Below are 20,554 nucleotides of genomic sequence, written 5' to 3' on the forward strand. Positions count from 1 at the left end.
TTCAGTTACCGCTGCTAGTTATTTGGTGTACTCCACCGTCAATTATCTTAGTCGGGCTCACGGCAGCCGCTACCCCCACTGCAGTTGCAACGCCGAGTTTGGCTTGTTTGGTTCACTGGTTGCTCCCCTGTTGGGTGTGGGGGCTTGGCCTGCCCCGTTGGGCGTGACAAGAAAGCCATGAGACTTTGGGTGGGTTTTTGGGCACTGCTGTGTTGGGGAAGGCAGTGAGGGAGGGGGGTGGTTCAGTTGGGGAATGTTTTAACAAAAATGGTGAGACAGTGGTGGCCTCTGGTATGACGTATCTGGCCACTGCATTAGTGGCTGGCACTTGTTCGACAAACTATGACACACGGTACTTTGATCCCCCCTAAAGCCCTACTGAATGGCCATCAGGCTAATGTCATGGAATATTAGAGGGCTCAGCAATTTCACAAAGTCACGTAGGATCACGGCTTATGTCCAGAGGCACGGGGTCAAAATACTTTTCTTACAGGAAACCCACGCCCTCGCACATCTCTCGGCCTCTCTTGCTCCTGCATGGGGCCCCAACAAATACTACACGGTGTTCTCCTCACAGTCCAGAGGAGTCCTCACCTTGATTCACAAGTCCTTGGAGTTCTCCCTTCGCACCAGCCATATTGATGCCCGGGGTAGATATGTGATTCTCCATTGTTTCCTTGCTAATACAGAGTGCCTTCTGGTTAACACATATGCCCCATGCATTGATGCACCCGATTTTTTCGACCACATCCTTGACATCCTCCTAGGGTATGTGGGGGTTCCCATTATCTGGGGGGGGGGGACATGAATCTCATCCTGGACTCCGACTTGGATAGATCGGGTGTTGCACCAAGAACACTGTCCAGAGCCGCTCGCCATCTCCAGGCGCATATGCTCACTGCCGGTCTGCTAGAAACCTGGAGAGAACTCCACCCAATGCCGAAAGAGTTTACATTCTACTCCTCTGTCCATGACAGTCACTCAAGGATAGACCTCTTCCTTCTCTCCGTAGGGCTCATGGGCAAAACACTTACCACACAGATTCTGCAGTGCACGCTATCTGATCATGCCCCGATCACATTGGACATCGCTCTGCACCCGACCCTCCCCCAGCACTCTAACTGGCGGTTTAAGTCAGATGCACTGCATGATATTATCTTCAAGGCTGACATCCTCGCAGATATCACCTCGTTTTTTGATAATAATAAACGTCATGATACAACAGATGGGGTGAGATGGGAGGCCTTTAAGGTTTACATTAGGGGCATGTGTATCTCCAGGGAGGCTGGAGTCCTGAAAGATATCAGAAATTCCCTGCACCGCTCTGAGTCCAAACTTGGGGAATTAGAGCGTGATTATGCGACCAACCCCTCACCACCCAAGCTTGCACAGATAAGAACCGAACTGGACGCGTTTGAGTCCTTTGCCCGCAGTGAGATTAGATACCTTGCCCGGCCCATTGCGGCCCGGAAGTATGGTGAAGGAGAGAGGCCGGGCCGTATCCTTGCCCGCCTCGCCCAGGCCGAGGGTGGTAGAGCTCGAATTGACAATATCATAGACAACATCGAGGTACGGCACTGGTCTGCCAGGCCCATTCTCGAGACCTTTGCAGATTTCTATGCAACCCTCTACGCTCAGCAACCGGAGCACAGCCCGCAGGATCTGGACGATCTCCTAGACCGCATCCCAATGTCCCTTATATCTCTAGCCACCAAAGAACAATTAGATGTTCCCTTCACCCTTGATGATATTTCAGCTCTCCATAAGGGTAAAGCCCCCGGTCCGGATGGCCTGACCGCAGAGTTTTATCAGGAACATGTGGCCCTCCTTGCTCCGTGCCTCCCGAGGTTTGGGAGGAGTCGCTGCGTCTTGCTACCCTCCCCCGGTCCTTGCGCGAGGCTGTTATCACCGTGCTCCCCAAGCCGGGTAAGCCGCTGGATGAATGTGGGTCCTATAGACCGTTGTCACTCATTAACACCGATACCAAAATCTTTGCCAAAATCATCGCAAATAGGTTCCTCCCCATCATGAAATTCCTGATCCACCCAGACCAAAGTGGTTTTGTCCCGGCCCGCTCCATTGCCTTAAACATACGGCGACTATTTAACGTCATCTCTAGAATAGACCCCCAAGCCAACTCTGTGGCCGTGACGTTGGATGCCCAAAAGGCGTTCAACATGGTCTCGTGGCAGTATCTGTGGGCGGTGCTCGAGAAGATGGGGATTGGCCCATACATGTTGTCCTGCATCAAACTCCTATACACTAGCCCCGTGGCCAGGGTCCTAGTTAACTCTCACCTGTCGGCTCCCTTCTCCCTCCACAGGGGAACTCGTTTTCTCCCTTGCTATTTGCGATGGCCATCAAGCCCATGGCGGATAGTGTACGAAACAACCACATGCGCAAAGGGATTTGTCTGCGGGATACCCCCGAAATTATATCACTGTATGCTGATGACGTGCTTCTATACATTAGAGACCCCTCAGTCCACCTCAACCCGATCATGCATGAAATTATCAAAATTGGCACATTCTCGGGCTTCACCATAAATTGCACTAAATCAGAAATCCTACCCCTCACGCCCGCAACGCCCCAACCTGCATGCGAATTTCCTCTCAAATGGGCACCGGGGGGCATCAAATACCTAGGGGTCCAGGTATCCCTCTCAAAATCCTCCTTATTGACTGATAACTATGGGGCCGCCGCGCAATATGCCGGTGCCAGGATGGAAAGATGGCGTAACCTCCCCCTCTCACTATCAGGGAGACTGTCCCTAATAAAAATGGTCATAGTTCTGAAACTCCTTTACATATTCGCTAACGTTCCGCTCTGGCCCGGGAAACAGTACTTTGCAGGCCTGCATGCAGGATGCGCCCGTTTTCTATGGCATTCTGGTGCCGTGCGCAGAAAGTGGCAGCATATGACCCTTCCGTATGAAAGGGGTGGCTTCAGTGCACCTGATCTCACCCAGTACTGGATAGCCGCTCAGGCCCAGCATGCTACATACTGGTACCATCACCAGGACCCCCCCCCGCATGTTAAGCTTGAAATCCTGGCGACTGAGGGGGTGAATGTCATGTCATTGATCCTGTTTCACTCGTACCTCTCGGAGGCCCCTCCTGACCCAGTGGCCTTCACTATAATGGCGTGGCAGCAGATTCTGAAGCCTGGCTCTGGCTCCCCCCCGTACTACAAATGGCTCCCCCTCTGGTCTTTCCCTGGCCTCACCCCCACACAAGATAAGCTCCTCATGAGTCACTGGTCGGACTTGGGATACAGATCACTCTCCGACCTGTTCCCTGACTGGACATTCATCACCCCAGATACGTGGAAGCCAGGGCACTCCAAGTCCTCTCTGGAGTTGCTATAATACTTTCGACTTAGGGCGGCGGTCCAAGACATGTGGCCTTCATATCCGGACGAACCCCCTGAGTCCCCCGAGGTCTGCTACATTTCCAATTCCGCTGGTGGTAGGGGCATTGTATCCTCCATTTATAAAATGTTGATGGCGCGAGCTGCAGAGCCCCCCCACACTGCTAGGGATGCCTGGAGCAGGGATCTGGGATTAGACATCACGGATGGTATGTGGACCAAAATGTGCATGCATACACGCAAGATTTCTCTTAATTCCGGAGTTAGATGTGTTCAATACAAGCTACTCAATCGCCTGTACTACACTCCCCATGCGATTGGGAAATTTGCCCGGGATCAATCCCACCCCTGTCAAAGATGCAGATCTAACGATGCGGACCACGCCCATATGTTCTGGTCCTGTGGGGCACTGGCCCCGTTCTGGAATGCGGTGCTTGAGACCCTCTCCGAAATAGTGGGGTTCTGTGTTGACCCTGAACCCCTGTCTCTTTTGTTTGGGCTCTGGGAGGGAGCTGAGGCGAAACGGGAGGCTACATTTCTGAATGTGGCGGAGGCTGTTGCCAAGAAATGCATTCTGCATTGCTGGAAGCGCAGATCCCCCCCTTCCCTAGAAATGTGGCTGAAAGCCCTCACCTGGACACAATCTTGTGAAGAAGACTACATTAACATGTTGCCCAGTAATGCTCGTCCTAAAAACATATGGACGGAGTTTTGTAGCTATTTGAACCGTAAAGTGGACCTGGAGCTTTTGTCATCTCCCCCTTCTCCTGACCAGGGGTCGGATCGCACTACATGATGAATGCCTCTATTGTATTTGACCTCTGCTAAGATTATATGTGACCCTCTGTAGAGTTTGTGCTTTTCATTCATGATTTAAATGTGAACTGTGTGTTCTGGTTTGATTGTAACTTGTGATATGCGAGCTACTACTTCTTGCCAATAAAGAAAAGTTAAAAAAAAAAAATTACTTTTCAGAATCAAAACAAGTTAGTGGATAATCTTTGCATATGATTCTTTCACAATTCCTACACCCTGAGGTGACTTCAATCACAAGGACAGTAATGGCATTTATATATCACACTAGTTATACTTTGCAGATTCTGAGGTTGCAGAAAGGAAAGGTTTAAGGAAGGAAAAGGTTAAACAGGTTCTCAGTAGATGTGAGGACAACTAAATCTTCCAATGAAATCAAGACAAGCCTTTCCTAGCAATAACAGTTCACAAGTTACAACCTATGAGGGACAAACAATATGAAAGTCAATGGACTAGAAGAGTCTTCGGGAAGCCAGGACAGCCAAAGGCAATTGGAACACAGTCTACAGAGCCAAGGCACTTCTTAGATCAGAACAGTCTTGCACAAAGTTATAGAGTTTGTAGAAAAATCACTTGTAGGGTCACAAGCTGTTAAGCCTGTGAGACGAGAGTTGGACTCCACTCTTAAAGTAAGCTAATGCAATTCCCAACTGAGAAAAGCACAGCTGAAAAGACCATGAGGTAAGTACCCCAAGTCTAAACAGTACCTCTGGTTTGAAGAAGAGTGGTCCAGCTGGATTCTGTCATGCTACAGAGGTGAAGACCCTTGTTCCTGAGCCTCAGTCGTGGGGACAAGAGGGAGGACGTCTGGAGGGATCCTGCGGCGGTACTTGGGAGATCGCTGGCAGCTGCGGGCTGTTTTTGGTGTAGCGGCACTTCACGGTTTCATTGCTTAGCAAAGAGCACCATCGCAGATCTCGGAGACCGGTTGGGCTTCCTTCACTCCTTGGGTCCTGAATTCTGGTGAGGGGACTCGAGATTTTGTCATCCTGATTCTGGAGGATCCTTAGGAGACTCCTGGAGCTTCTAGCCAGATTTCAGACATTTCACTCGACTATGGACTGCTCGACCCCTGGCATTCGGTTCTTGCAGCAGCGAAGAAGTACAGCCAGTTGGGAAGATGGTCCAGTGGAGTTAGTCTCAGGGTTAGTTGGTCCTACTAACACAAGGGAAGAAGTTGTCCCTTTCAGAGCTTCTCTGTCGAATTGAAAAAGGAGTTTCAGCACAGCAGCAGGGCTTCACTGGACAATTCAAAGGTCCAGGGGGATGCAGCAAGCTTCGTTCATGGTTTCTTCGTTGGGTGTTTCTCCCAATGGTCGATTCTGCCTCTAGTCCCAAAACCCTCACCTTTTAAGCAGGTTTCTCCCATTTATGCACAGCCTATGCTGTCAATCACACAGCACAGCCAGCCAGCCAATCAGGACTGGTTGCATTCAGGCATTGCTAGAGACAAAGGACAGGGGAGTTTTGGGACCCTCCCTCACATCCTGTCCTTCCAGACACACTGGAGCCAGAGTCTGGCTTCAGGGCTGAAGCCCGCCAAAGGCAAGACAAACAAAGGGCTTGAAACTGTTTCTACGCAAAGAGTAAAACCCAGGAAAGACCTCACAAACCGAAAATGGCGAAAAACAGAAGTCAGGGGCCATTTTGACAAAATGGTCACCAATGTGTGCTGTGCTGCAGCTGAGGGTTCAGACTGTGGTAGAAAAGCACAATGGTAGGACAAATTAAACCACTGCCACCAGCCATTTAAAGTAGTGAGGGTAACAGAAACATGTTACATGATAGAGTAGGATAAGGGGCTACTAGGTAACACCCCAGCACTCCACATAATATGGTGTGTGCTGGACCTACAAAGAGAAAAGGTAAGTCATATAAACTTCGCTTTACTATTCTTGGGAATGGTATTGTTTGGTATGGTATTGTTTAATTATAAAGCGCCAATACACAGGCAAGTGTTTCAAAGCACTCAGGGAGGGTGGGAACAGGGGAAAAACAACAGTCACTCAGAGCCCTTAAAATTCTGAGACAATAATAGTCTGGACAGGCAGAGTAAGTGCATAAAATACATTTAACAGTTTGAGGATCAGCAAATAGTACTGACAGCGATTCTGCAGTTTTAACCAGTGTGATTAAGGGGTGAAGACAGGGAGAACATACAATCTTCAGCACAGTGCGTACGGAACTGTAGTTCACACAAGAAAAGGTAGTTAAACTTTAAGAGAAATCTAAAGGATTTCTCAGTGACACTCCACTGAAGGTGCTGCGTTTCACCATACAAAAACCAGATGCCTGTGGAAGTTATCAGACTCCAAAAACAGTGAAAACACATAATCCAAATCAGATCAAAACACATGAGAGAGTGAGAAAAAGGCCTCACTCACTCCAGGGTTAAAATTAAAAAGTCCTAAGTCCAGCAAAATAGCTGGGAGTCTCTAAGGTGGGAGGAATTTAGCACTGAAATGAAAATTCTCCCTAACAAAGCCTTCCTCCATCAGGAATGTGTTTTCATACAGATTGTATAAGCATAGAAGGGGATTGCCCCAAATGTGGTACAGCTGATGAGGGGGTCTCAAATATTCACACACAAAAAGTTTCACAAGCTGTAAAAAATAAATTTAAAAGGCTGCAATTCTAATTAACTTGGTATCCAACAGGGGATATCCTGATTATTCTAACTTGGAACTACCCAAGAAAACGTCTTGTTCAAAAATATATTTCAAACTTTTATTTCACAAAAGTGAGTACATTTAACACAAAGGTGAGTACGTTTAACAGATACATGGAATCCTATGCTTTAAACAAATGCATGGAGACAACAGAGATCAACTGTTTACCAAGTGAGTATATTTCACAAATATATGAAAAAAGTCCTATGCTTAAAACAAATACTTGGAGACAACAGAATTCAACTTTGTTTGATGAATGTCCTGGTTTGCCATTGAGATGAAAACCAAAAGGATGAAGAAAACCAGAGCGAACTAATCAGTTCAATTGATTATGCAAAGATATAAATGCATTTGTACAGGTCTGCCGACGTAAACTTTTCACATTATTCCGGTGGAAAAGGAAGGGTCTCAAACAGAAATGGTGTAATTAGAAACAAAATGAATTTCAACTCAGAGACCTCAATTACGTTTCGGCGGGCCACCTGTGGGGCCTCTGATGTTAAAGAAGCACCTTCCTCGGGGCAGAGTAAGTAGTGATAATCCCTGCAGGGAAGCAGACACAACAATCCATCACACAATGAATATGTACATAAAAAATAATAAATAAAATGTGACTTGCTATATGCTTCTCAGGTACAAATCTTGGGTTTACCAAGTATTATAGGCCATTTCTAGTCTGGCCAAACAATTAATGATTTTAGAAAAGACTACTCATTAGTTCTGTCTTGAAGGGGAACCTTACCCAAAATAAATGTGGGGGGAAATTCTTCAAGGGCAGGGTTTCCTAACGTCAACTCGACCTCGGTGTAGAGCGTGGGGCAGCAATGACTGGAGAAAATCACTGGAGTCAAAAGTATGAAAATTAACATAAGTGAAAATTTAATCTACAGGATCTACAAGGAAAACAGTGGAAACGTGGAGGAAAGGAAAGAAGAAATACCTGGATGTAAAGGTATGCATGACTCTCCAAAACTTGGCATCTGTCCTGAATTAAACAAGGGCAGTGGTCAAAAACCATCTTCAAACGAAGGAAGGGCTGCCACAAGTTGTTGATATAAATGACAAAAGAATGTTCAATTAGAGAACGCTAGTCCGGTAATGAATACCTGCCAATCATAACAGAAGGACAGAAAGGTCCTATTAGGGTCCGTATCAAATAAAAGGGAAGGTGTAAATAGAAGGCGCAAGGAAAATTGCACTGATGCATATGCATCTAAACCACATAAAAAAGACGCGATTAAAACTTAGTTAAAACTACCCATCCATTTCTGAAATGTCAAGCGCATTCACTAGAGATGGATGAATCTGCTGAAAAGCTAGTAGGAATCATGAATCATGTAGCGCATTTAAATACATGAGCTATGAAAAATCTGCGTGGCCTATTTGAGTGCTCTAAATGAATAATTGAGTAAGATGGATGCTCTGCGAAGCAAAAGTGCTTACCGCAAAATCTAAAGGTCGACGGAGTACTGCTGGAACTGATTCCGTCAGTTCAGGAGCCTGCACTAGTCTGGCAGCAGAGACTGTGCTGCAGACCTGTCTAGAGTTTAACCGGGCAACGTGATGACGTGTTGTCCGAGAGCCGCGTTCCGTGTGGGAATCCTCACACAGCTGTGACGCGATGGTGTGGGACTGACACTCCTCCATATTGATTGGCTCGCGGAGTGCAGCCAATTCCAGAGGGGCTGTCAGTGACACACCCTATAGGAGTAGGAGTGTCCGAAGACGGGACCTTGCGGTCACGCAAAGGGGGTAGACATGGAACTCCAGGGTGTACAGCCCGCCAAAACCGGCTGTACCCAAACAAAAAAACCTGGTACGAAAGCTGCGGGCAGGAGAGCATCAATTGGTATGTCCAACTTAATATATTGACATACGGTTCAAAAATGTGAACGGGCATAGGAAAGGGTGCCTAAAAAAGGGGGTAGCTGCCAAGCAAATAAAGATAACTCTGAACAATTGGACAAAAGTTTAGCTTGTGGTCAGGCTCACTGAAGAATCAGAAAATCCGGTATTGGCAAAGCCACATCCAAACAGCCATCCTGCTATGCAGATTAATCATTAGCAGGTGTTCCTGTATCATTTCTAACCTGTAACTATAAAACGTAATGCATTTACCATAGGCGTTTTATCTGTTTCAGACATATATTGTTGAAAGGATAATCTACTTGGTTTTGGCTGCTGTTGAAAAAAAGAACAAGTTGCATTTTGGTTTACGAAATTATATGTGGATGTATTGGTGGGTGTGTTTATCACACTAGAAACTTCAGTAAAATGAATTGAGCTTGTTTTATATGCCTGACATAGTTTACCAGGTAACAAATATGAACACATATCGCCACTATTGTTGACATATTATTTTTCAAAAACCCATTACATGGGTCATAATGCACAAAGTAAACAGGAAAGAACCATGCTACCATTGAAGAGGGGCATTATGTTAATCCAGTGGTTACACTGTTACATTCCTAGACCTCGTTCATGCGTTTCTTTTCAACCATGATCTGTGTAAAAATGTTGCTATAGTCAATGGCCCTCATTACAAGTCAGGCGGTGGACCATGGTGCTATTAGCACCATGGTCCATGCCGGATTCCACCATGGTGGATGGCGGAATTACCGCCCCATTCCAAGGTGAGTGGGGCGGTAATTCCCCATTTACCATTTGCCCTTCCCCATTCCCATTTTTGCCCCATAGGGCATAATGGGGATGGGGAAGGCGCTAATTACGGCACCGTAAATTACGGTGCCGTAATTAGCACCAAGGTCGCTTAGCGCCTTGGACTTTAACGCCTGCAAAAAGCAGGCGTTAAAGTGTGAAACAGGCGTTAAGGGTTAACGGCGCCGACGGCGCCGTTAAACCCTTAACGCCTGACTTGTAATGAGGGCCAATAACTTTGCAGCATCATTGGACCTTCTGCAGAAGGTCATGGCCTCATTTATGGTGGAGATTCTAAGTAGGAAAAATCCTTGGTCTCAAGTACATCCTCCTAAAGTGCATATACAGTGGGCCAGCTAGGAAAAAATGTTCTTCTGTTTCAATCCACTTCATGCAGGAAGAGCAATCGTTAGATAGGCTAGCATCTCACTTGTTCATTCTATAGGCAAACACACAACACAAGGAACATTTCCAGCACCTTTCACATTAGATTCAGCCAATCTCCTTGCTCTTACTATCCCCTGTACGCCCTTGTGTGAATCATTCTATTAGTGGACAGCATGTGGTACCTTTGGGAAGTCCATAACACCACCCTTATATACAATCCAGTGCTAAGTTTAACAGTATGACATTGTGTCCATTGAGTGCAAGTTGGATATGTATGTGCCATGTGTGGCGATAGCTTTTATATGCATTGTAGGGAAAGGAATGCATCAACAACACCAGATATTTCTAGGTATCTGAATGGTGTCTGGAAGGATTCTTGAATCCACTCTTGCTGGAAAAGCACCGATAAGTGTGAATGTGGCAAAGGCCAGTGATTAGGTGGCTTTCAAAAGTTTGAATGGATGAAGTGATGGATCATTATACAACACAAAGTCAATATATATGTTTCACAAGATGTTATTTAAGCCTCCATGCTTTGAAACCCCATTCCAAATACCAATTGTCATCAATCTCATGTTTAAGCAGTCTCATTATAATATCTGCAGCCTTTCTTCATTACTCTATACATCACACTGGAGCACATCAATTTAATTCTAAACACATTACTTCATTTGGGAAATGAAAACCTAGAACAATGCTACTCTGTCTATATCTACTGTGAAAAATCTGAGGGTATCCTCATGTATCCTCTTCTCAGGTAGCCAGGGAAAGGCCATCACTTTTAGATCCTGACCCTGGGGGTGGAGAAGCAAGGGAGGATCACCTGGTTGGAGGGTCCTTGGGGATTGGGGAGAGGATATCCATAGGCGAGACATAGTATCCCCTTTTCCCTATTGAGAACCAAACTCACCCCCCCCCCCCCCGGCTTTTTGGGCTGTTGCACAACATCTCCCCATATTTCCCTGCATTCAACTCACTATAGTACTGGGATTAGAAAGAGGTGACTAGGAGTAGTAAACACTAGTAAGTCAGTTCACCATTCTACTACTGAGACAAGGAAAAGCCTGCAGAGTGTTGTAAAGGTCCGGCATGTCTCAAGTATTCCACTAATTGCGGCCAGGCAATTAAAATTTGGGACTCACACCTGCAACCTGTCAAGTGGTTGCAGTTGTATGAAAAGGAAGGCTACCAGCAGCAAGGAGACCAGCAGGGAATCCTGTATGCAAGGAGGCAGCCGAGGTGGGTCCTGCAGGAGAGCCAGGATGCTGGCAGATGACCCCAGGAAGCTGTGGAGCCAGGGGCCCGCAAGAAGACCACAGGTGTGGGAGCCTCACTGGTCCGAGGACCTCAACCGGTGCTGTGGATGCAGAAGAAAGAAGCAAAGTGACCAACAGCGTCCGCATTGAGAAAGCAGAGCTGCCGGCAGGAGATGGAGAGAGACTGAAGTGCAAGCTGGACACGCGGTCAAAGGAGCACATGTTGGCAGAGCCAAAACGGAAAGCACAGCTGCCCGGAGGAGATGCCAGGGACCGGTGAGTGCAGAGGGAAGATCACTCAAACCGGGGCGCTTCTGGGGACTGTGGGGGAACCGAAATTAACTGTCAAATGAATGAAAAAGCATGCCAAAATTGAACTAAATCCAAAGCAATGGGTTGAGAGACAACAACAAGGACAAAATAGCGTGCAAGTGGCAGATTAACAGATCAGATACTGAACGAAAGCTTTTGGCAAAACTATGATCTGATGAAGTGTGAAATTTGAAAAATGAGCACAAGTCATATGAAACACAGAATGAGGCAAGTATGGAAGATTGTAAGAGTGTATGAAAGCAAGGTGGTGAAGTAACAAAATCACCACAAAGTGAATTATATGTGAAAATACATTGTGGCTAGGCCAAAGACTGGCAAAGGAAGGAACACATTGTGGCAAAGACAAGAGGCTGACAAGGAGAAGCAAAGTGAGTGTGAACCATCACACAGGTACAGATACAGAAGAACCTGTGTGGGCTGGAGAGCCCAGGGTTCCTGGTTGTGTGACCTATATTGGGTGGACCGTGTGGTCTGACAACTGTGCCTAGAACGGGGGAACCCCAATTGTGAAAGCCAAAGATGTTGCTGAAGTGAAACAAGAGAAAGCAATCTGATTGAACTGCTAAGAGACCAGAACGAGTGTGAAGTTGGTTTGGAGCTGTTTTTGAACATTGAAAGATTGAGAATAAGAACAAGTTGACTGTATTGAACTTGGGATAGGGAACCTTGAGGTGTTGTGGAACTAGCTTAAACTTGGGGAAGGGAACCCCAAGGATTTGTGGAACAGTCTTGAACTTGGAGCAGGGGAGCTGAAAAGTAAGCCTGGATCTGGAAGAAGCTCAGAATTTTTTTTGAAACCCTATTTCTTTTGTTACTGACATCCCTACACATTGTTTATCTTTAGTTGTGAGGGCAAGTATAGGTTTTGGACACAGACAGACTTTTAAGTTGCTATTTCCTTAGGCACTCTTGGCTGCAGCGGTTTGGTCTAACATGGCGACATCAGCTTTGTTGAGATTAGGTGTTTAGCAAACGTGACTAGTTTAATGTAAATGGTCGCGTCTCACCGGATTGTGGGTTTAGCCAAGGAAAACCCCCTTGAACATAAGTAAAAGTATGAATAACCCAGATGGAGACTGCGCCCAATTATCGAAAAGGTTTCTTTATTTTTATTTTTAAAGTGCCCTTTAAATGATGACACGTGTTTCGGTCTCCCTGAGACCTTTTTCAATTCTGATTTTTATGTTTTTGTTCTTTTTAATCTCATTTGAAACTCTGTTTTTGGTTTTCATATTCAATTTTTTTGAATCCTTCTATTTCATGTGGATGTCTGACTATATTATATGTTTAACATGAAGAAATGTTTTTTGTTATGACCTATGGTGCTATGACAGACTAATAGCCCTGATTTGAAAAAAGGTCTCAGGGAGACCGAAACACGTGTCATCATTTAAAGGGCACTTTAAAAATAAAAATAAAGAAACCTTTTTGATAATTGGGAGCAGTCTCCATCTGGGTTATTCATACTTTGACTTTTAAGTTGAACTTTCTCACTCAGGCTTTCCTTATTTTCTTCACATAGGGAAATCCCACCTTAGTATAAGACAAGTTAGGCCTTCAACCATCCTGACATTTAAGTTAATAAAACAATTATGTTTGAACTTTGAATCTGTTGTCTGTGTCTTGCTTCATGATGCCGTCACGCTACTCAAATACTCCCTTGCCTTTGCTCTCACGCAGTCCATTCCAAGCTGCTCCAGGGTCTTCCTCTCTGATCTCCATTCTTACCCCATCCCTACTAGTTGCCTCCCCGTTCCCTTCTCCTCACCAATTTACATCCTCTTGCAGAAGTTGTATGGCAGTACAGACGTTAACTGTTTTTGCAATCTCAAATTCTGTAAGCACAAGATGGAGTTGATCTTGTACCTGTTGAGCTTGTAAAAGGTGTCCCTTTTCAGCTTGCTGAAAATTCAGCGTGAGCACCAGCTCCCTGGTTCCATGCAAAACAATCATGCGCACTTGCAGATTCAGTGGTTAATGACCAGTATATTTAATTTGTGGTGTGATTCCAGTTCTTGTCACTTTTATAAATCTTAGCCTGGATTTGCATCACCTGACATTTATTATCATCACCTTTTGGGTGGAGGTACATTTTGTGGGGTTTACAATTGTGCTGTATTTAAATGCACTGGTTATCAAGACATATTGCTGTGCATTCTTGTAATCAGTCAGATGCTAAAAATGAGTGGTATTCCAAACAGAGCTTGTTTTTGCACTTAACTCAAAGCTCCAAAATTGACCCCCTAAGAAATAAAGTTGGCAGGTTAGCATGCTTATTCAAAACATTGTGAAATGTGTAGATTCCTTATGGATGCTAACATTCATCTAGCTCAAAACAAGCCATGTCACATATAATGTACTTTGTTTGACTTTAAAATAAAATGTATTGCAATTTCTTAAATTACTTTAAGATTAATAAATTACAGTCAAAACTGTTGTGCTGGCAAGTCACTTACTAAACGTTCTTACCTATTAGGTTGCATTGAATGAAGAAATTGAACATTTAGGAAGATCCTGTGGAAACAATTACTTGGAAGAGGGGAGAAGCACTGATGAATTAAAGAACTGCAATTCAGGCCAGAATAACTTTGTATCATACAATGATTTTAAAATGTAAGCCTTTCCAATTTGTTATATAATACATTTTCTAATTTGATGGTGAACATGCAAATATATCTGACATTAACAAAAGTAAAATAGAACTGAAGTTGACATTTTGCAAATAAATAAATGAAGCTAAAGAGGAACTTTCACATTGGTTTGTCAAAATTAAGAAAGAAAAGGTGTTACTTGTTGAATTGCATATGTATTTGAAACTGCAAACACAGATTTGTAACTTCACACCTTCAGGGGTTTATTTTACTTGCTGTGGTTAAAAAAAATGTATTTAAATTTACTGGACCAGAACAGTATTAGACGAAGCATGGTATAAGTAGAGTATTGCATTGTATTGTATTTGTCATTTATATAGTGCCCTTTCCCCATTTGTATGGCCTCAAAGCACTTTGTGGTTGACACGCCCTCAGTGCAGTCCATGTGTAGGAAGGTTCTAAGAGTTTCAATTAATAGATGCTTGTTTGGATTTTGCTGGTTTAGGACTAGGGTAGGCTCCAGTAAGCAGCCCAGAGGACAGGCACGTGGGTGGGTGCTGTTGGTGGTTTAGGATGCTAGTGCTGAAGATTTGATGTGTGCCCAGCTAGACCAAATTTATTTCATAGGTTGTTGCTGTATACTAATGGCAGACATGTTGAGGTACGGCAGGGGTTTCAGTGTGGATGGCTATGGGAGATGCTAGACCAGAATAGCATAGCCACAGCTTTTCATTCATAGCATTCTAGGGTGCATGGATGGGTGGGCGTGCCTGTGGCCTGTGTCCACAGACGTGCTGTAAGGTATATGTACCGTATGCTTGGATGGAGTTCGACTGCACTGTTCTTTTTCTTGGTCCAATGCGATCGGCTCGTCTCACTATTCATGGTATCCCTGGAACAAAAGTCTGAGCAGTGGGAGAGGGGCCTGTAGAGTGGGGTGTGGTGAAGGGAGGATAGTTTGTCGCGGTTTGCCACTGCGAACGCTGATGGCATCCATGGGGTATTGGTAGATAGGAGTGTTGCTGTGTTTGGGTCAATGTTTCTCCGTGCCCATCGACAGTGTAGAGTGTGAGAGGGTTTCAAGAGGAGGGAGGGAAATGCCAGGTTTTGAGGGCCTTTCTGAATGTCAGGTGATTGTCAATATTGCAAATGTGCAGGTGTAGGGAGTTCCAGATGATCGGCGCTTGGACGGAGAAAGAGGATCCACCTTGTCTGGAAAAGTTGTAATGTGGGACAACTAGGGGAGGTACTGTGCGAGATATGAGAGTCCGTGAGGGGTGGTAGTTAGTGACTTTGTCTTGAAGGGATTCCAGGCTGGTGTTCTGGATGGCCTGGTGGGTGATGCACATGGCTTTAAAGTTAGTGTGTCGACCAATAGGGAGCCAATGGAGGACTCTTAGTGTAGGGTGCATGTGGTCTCTGGGAGGTAAGTTAATAGGCAGGCGCCTGCAGAGTTTTGGATTCTTTGCAGTTTCCTTAGCTGAAATGCTGGGGCGCTTAGATAAAGGCAGTTTGTGTACTCTAAGCAGGAGAGGATGATGGAAATGATGGCAGAGAAACTGTGAGGATAGGTGAGGTAAGGGAAGATATGCCTGAGGATGCGTAGATGGAAGAAACATTTCCCGGATATAGAGTTGATGTGTTGGGAGAGGGATAAATCCGTGTCCAGTGGGCATCCAATGTTTTTCACCAAGGATGAGGTTGCCGGTGCGGGGCTTAAGGATTGCGGCCAGGGAATAGGTTGGGGCAGGAGCACTGCTTTCCTGCAGACTAGGATTTCAGTTTTCCAAGGATTGAGGATTAGGTGTTTGATCGTCATCCAGTAGTCAATATCAGAAAGGCAGGATGACAGATCAGGATGGTTAGAACCTTGTGATTTTGGGATTTGAAGGATGATCTGGGTGTCGTCTGCGTAGTTGAAGCAGGTAAGATTGTGGCAGTGGATGAGTGCAGGGAGAGGGTTAAAATAGATATTGAAGAACAAGATAGATGGGGATTTGTGGGGCCCCTTTTATTACGGGTCGTGAGGTGGAGGCGAATGGATGGAGGAGCATGATTTGTGAGCAATTAGAGATGTAAGATGAGTTCCAAGACAGGGCAGTGTCTTTGATTCCTGATGAGTGTAGCCTTTCTGGGAAGATGGTGTTTTTGATGGTATTGAAGGTGGCAGAGAGGTCAAGAAGGATAAGTACAGTGCAGCCTTCTGCATCCGTTCTTTTTAGGTAATTTCCAGATGGACACTCGGGAGAATTTGGTTCCTCAGAGTGGTCTGAAGCCAGATTGCGCTGGGACCAGGAGGTTATTGGCTTCAGTGAAAAAGTCAAGCTGCTGGTATGCTGTGCGGGCCAAGAAGCGGGTGTTGGAGATGGGCTGGTAGTTCTGGGGAAGAGGTGGGTTGAGTGTAGGTTTTTTGAGGCAGCGTTTGATGTAGGAGGTTTTAAGGGCTTCCAGGAAAATTCCCGATGTTAGGGAGTGGTTGAGGATTGAGCGTGCAATACTGCCTGCACAAGTTGAGACTAGGATGTTTCTGATTAAGGTGAGCGGGCTGGGGTCCTCAGGGGAACCTGATGGGCGGCTTTGTGCTAGGAGCGAGAAGAACTCCTGGTGTGAGATTGTAGAGAAAGAGGTGAAGGTTTGTGTCAAAGGGGGGTTTCAACTGTGGTCTGGTTGGGGGTGGGTAGAGGGCCAGGGCATGTGTTCCAATTTAGAGATGATGGTGGAGTGTCTGTCGATAGTGACATTGTGGAAGTGTTCTGATAAGGTGTCAGATGTGAGATGGGTTGGGGGAGGTTAGAGCAGGTCAGGGAGTTGAATTCAGAAAGGATTCTATTCAGTTAATTGCTCGGGTTGTGAGAGTTTAAGATTCTGTTCCCATAGAATGCTTTCTTGGTTCTTCTGATTTCCAGTCTGTATGCTCTGGTTAGTCTTGATAGGGTAGTTTTGTTCTGGACCGTAGGGATGGTTTTCCAGGTCTATATCAGACAGTGCGTGAGTGTTTTTAGTGATTTGAGGTTGGTGGTGTACCACCTGGGTGTGGGTCATGATCTCTGAGTTGTCTGTTTTGTTGGGGTGAGGGGTGTAAGGGCACTCGAGAGCTAAAGGTCACAAAAGTTTGATAGTGGCGGGCTCTTCCTGGAGGGAAATTGTTTGGAGAGAGTTGACGAGGGAATTGGCTAGATCTGTTGTGATAATGACATTTTTCCATGGTGGAGTGAGAGGTGTGGAGGTTGGTGGTGGTCGTGCATGACCTTAAGTGTGACCTTAAGTGTTAAGGTACACAAATCACCTTGATAAGTGTATTTTTTTCATGAAATAGTTCTTCTGTTAAAAGATTCTAACAAACCTTTAACACATTTTTATTTTAAAAAAATTCAGCTGTTTAATATCGGCCTATATGAGTGTGCAGGGGACGGGAAGATTCGTATTCTGAATTTCAATTTCAATATTTCTGTGCTTTACCTTCCTGTCCATGATAGGGACATGGAGGGAGAGTGGATATGCTTGTGGTACTGAATATGGCATTGAGGGTGTGACCTCCAGTGCGGGTGAGTGTGAAGATGAGTTGTGTTAGGTTGAAGGCTTCTAGGTTGTCTATGAGAGATTGGGTCATAGGGTTTGAGGGTAAGTCAAACCAGATGGTGAAATCTCCTAAAATGGTAAATGTTGAATGGAGGTTGAGGTTGGTTGTCAGAGCATCACAGAGAGTGTCTGCAAAGTTTGTGTTGCAGCCAGGGGCTCTGTAGATGAGTAGGAAGCTGTGCGAGGTGAAAGGTGAGGGTTGGAGTTTTACCAGAAGGCATTCATTGTCTGTGTTGTTGGAGGAAGTGTCCTTAATCATAAGAGGGAATTGGTGTTTGTGTAATATTGCAAGTCCTCCACCCCTTCGCAATCTGTTCCGAACAGTAAGGTTGTACCTGGGTGGGAAGACCTTGTGCGCAATGGGCTTGTAATCGTCAGCAAACCGGGTCTCTGTGATGAAAGGACTTCTGGATTTTCTTCTGTGATGAGGTCAAAGAAGTGGAATTTGTTTTTGTAGACTGACCTGGTGTTGATGAGGGCACAAGAGAGTTTTTGCGGTATGCTTGCAAGTGCTGGACGGGTCAGCTTGGGGATGGTAGAAGGAGTGTGAGTGGAGGAGGGGTGGTGGCCGGGGGCTAGGGAAGCGTGTGACCAGGGGAGGGAGTTAGGAGAGAGGGGTTGGTTGTGGTGGGTAGGGGTGGAGGGTGTGGAGAGGAGCTGTGAGGGGGTGGAGGTGGACCAGGGGGGATGGGGTGAAGAGGGGAATAGCGCTAGGACTGGTTGGGTGCCAGTGAGAAGGTTAGGGCCCTATAGTGAGGTGGCGGGATCTGGGTTGGAGAATGGGTGATGCTAGGAGGGGCCTGAGGTGACCTTGATCAGGGCCTTTCCTTGACTATCGGGCAGCCCATGGGGTGTGGGTGAGAGAGGGGGGCTGTGGAAGTTGGGGTTTTGGCCAGGGCTGCTCTTGCTGCACTAAGAGAAGGGAAGTGCGAGTTGGATGCAGGGGTTCTATGTTGCTTGAGAGAGGGGCCAACAGAGGGTGCAGGTTGGTAGCCTGCAGGGGGTAGAGTGGGAATGTTATTTTACCTGGGTCGCTGGGTGTTCCGGTATGTTGCATGGGTCAATGTTTTCAGCTCCCACTCTCCATCGTGCCGCTCTTGATTGAGCGGAGCGGGATCTATGTGGAGGGTGTAGCAGGTGGGGGAGGGGAGGATGAACAGGCAAAGAGGAGGGACGTATAGCTTGGGGATTTGGGGGGTAGGAGGGGGCTGCAAGATGAGACAGAGGGTTGGGATGATGGGCTTTGCATTGCGGACGGCTGGGTTGTGGTGTGGTCTCGTCAGGCCTACTGGTGCACCAGCGTGCAAATCAGATATGGCCATGCAACGGGGGTATAAGAGTAGATGTGTACTCACCTGGCCTTGGAGCACTTGATCAGAGGGAGGAGCAGGCAAGGTGGGGGCAGTAGTATCATGTCTTGGGACACCTTGATAGAGTGAGGGGGATGAACCTGAAATGTCGTACCACAGTAGATATTCAAATTCACTAGCACCTAGATTTGGGACACCTGGTTAGTGGGAGAAACGCCTAAATGGGGATCCAGAGGTAGACAGTAAAATGCAGTAGCACTTAGATTTGGGGTACCTGGATGGAGGGAGAGAGGCCTAAATGGGGATATAACAGTAGACAGTCAAATGCATTAGCACCTAGATTTGGGACACCTGGATAGAGGGAAGGATGCCTAAATGTAAATACAACAGTAAACAGTACTGCACTGCCTCCTGGCAACTCTTGCAATTGGGTCTGTACCTGCAACCCTACAGTCCCATTAACCTGCATTTATTCAGACACTTTTTGTCTGTACTTAACCCTTGCACTTCCACCTGCTGGCCGCACTACTTTTTTTGATCCTATGTCCTGCACTTGCCCTTCCTCCCATGGCACTTTTCCCCTCCCTCTCCCCTACACTTGCGCAATCTCAATGTCACTAGGCCTAGTAAGATTGTTGTCTTTGTCCTCCCTCTGTTTCCCCTCCCTTGCCTTGTCGTGCCTTGAAACACTTGCGTATAGCCACGTGTTAGGCAGAATCACATGCAGTACACTTTGGGAATACTACATACAATTAAGACTACAAGTGTAAGTACAATGTCACCTTTGGTACAAGCCTGTACTACACAGTAATGTGGTAGCAGCCAGACTTATCTCAAGAGTAAAGTGAGCAGTACAAGAGGTTACACAAAGGGGCAGTAATCACAGTGGTTCAAACAAACACTTACTCAAGGTTTCTTGGTAAAAGAATATACATTTATTTACACAGTCAGTTGGAAAACATTCCACTAGTAAGAGCAGCTCAATATCACAATCTAATATACTACAATATACAACCAATCAGTTTCTGAACAAGTTCAGCTCCCCTGAAGTGGAAGCAAAATGGCACTTCAGTTACTTTAAAAAGGGGTAAAAAGACAAGGTTAAAAAAATTAAAGCACAAATACTTTCAGAGGTAGGGCAAATAGTTTCAGTTCACTACAACCAGCAATTCAGTTTAATAGGCCTGGGCCAAGTCAATGGTTCAGAGTCTTGGATAGGATAGCACAGTTCTGGTAGTAAACGGTTAAGTCTTTGCCACGGTTTTTTAGAAGTAGTTGGTCAGACGAAAAGTTCTATGTTTGTTTAGGGAAGGACAAGCCTTCAAAGTTGGGAAAACTTCACAAACTTTCACCGCGGTAGAAAGGATTTCTTGACCGCACTTGCACAGTACCTTTTAAGGGAAGAAGTTCTGTAGCTGAGGCAGTTGTTCCTGGCAGTACCAGTAGATCTTGCTGTTCCCGAGCTTCAGTCGTGGTGACAAGAAGCAGGACGTCGGGAGGTTCCTGCACTGCCCATGGAAGAGGCCACAAGCTTGGCAAAACGTCGGTTTAAGGTGTGAGTGCCTTAAAGACCACAAACTGGTATCCTT

General features: G+C 45.9%; 1 protein-coding gene across 4 annotated transcripts in view; it reads left to right on the forward strand.

Moving 5' to 3' along the window:
• The window catches only part of LOC138472450 (polycystin-2-like protein 1), a 2,384,383-nt gene that overhangs the window by 2,121,494 nt on the left and 242,335 nt on the right, over positions 1 to 20,554 (forward strand). For all 4 annotated transcript variants that reach the window (XM_069610623.1, XM_069610624.1, XM_069610625.1 and 1 more), the window contains one exon: positions 13,962 to 14,098. In XM_069610623.1, the coding sequence (XP_069466724.1) occupies positions 13,962 to 14,098 (137 nt within the window). The remainder of the gene's footprint in view (positions 1 to 13,961; positions 14,099 to 20,554) is intronic.

The sequence above is a fragment of the Ambystoma mexicanum genome, chromosome 8, assembly GCF_040938575.1.
Source record: "Ambystoma mexicanum isolate Mex_15411 chromosome 8, UKY_AmexF1_1, whole genome shotgun sequence".
NCBI lineage: Eukaryota > Metazoa > Chordata > Amphibia > Caudata > Ambystomatidae > Ambystoma > Ambystoma mexicanum.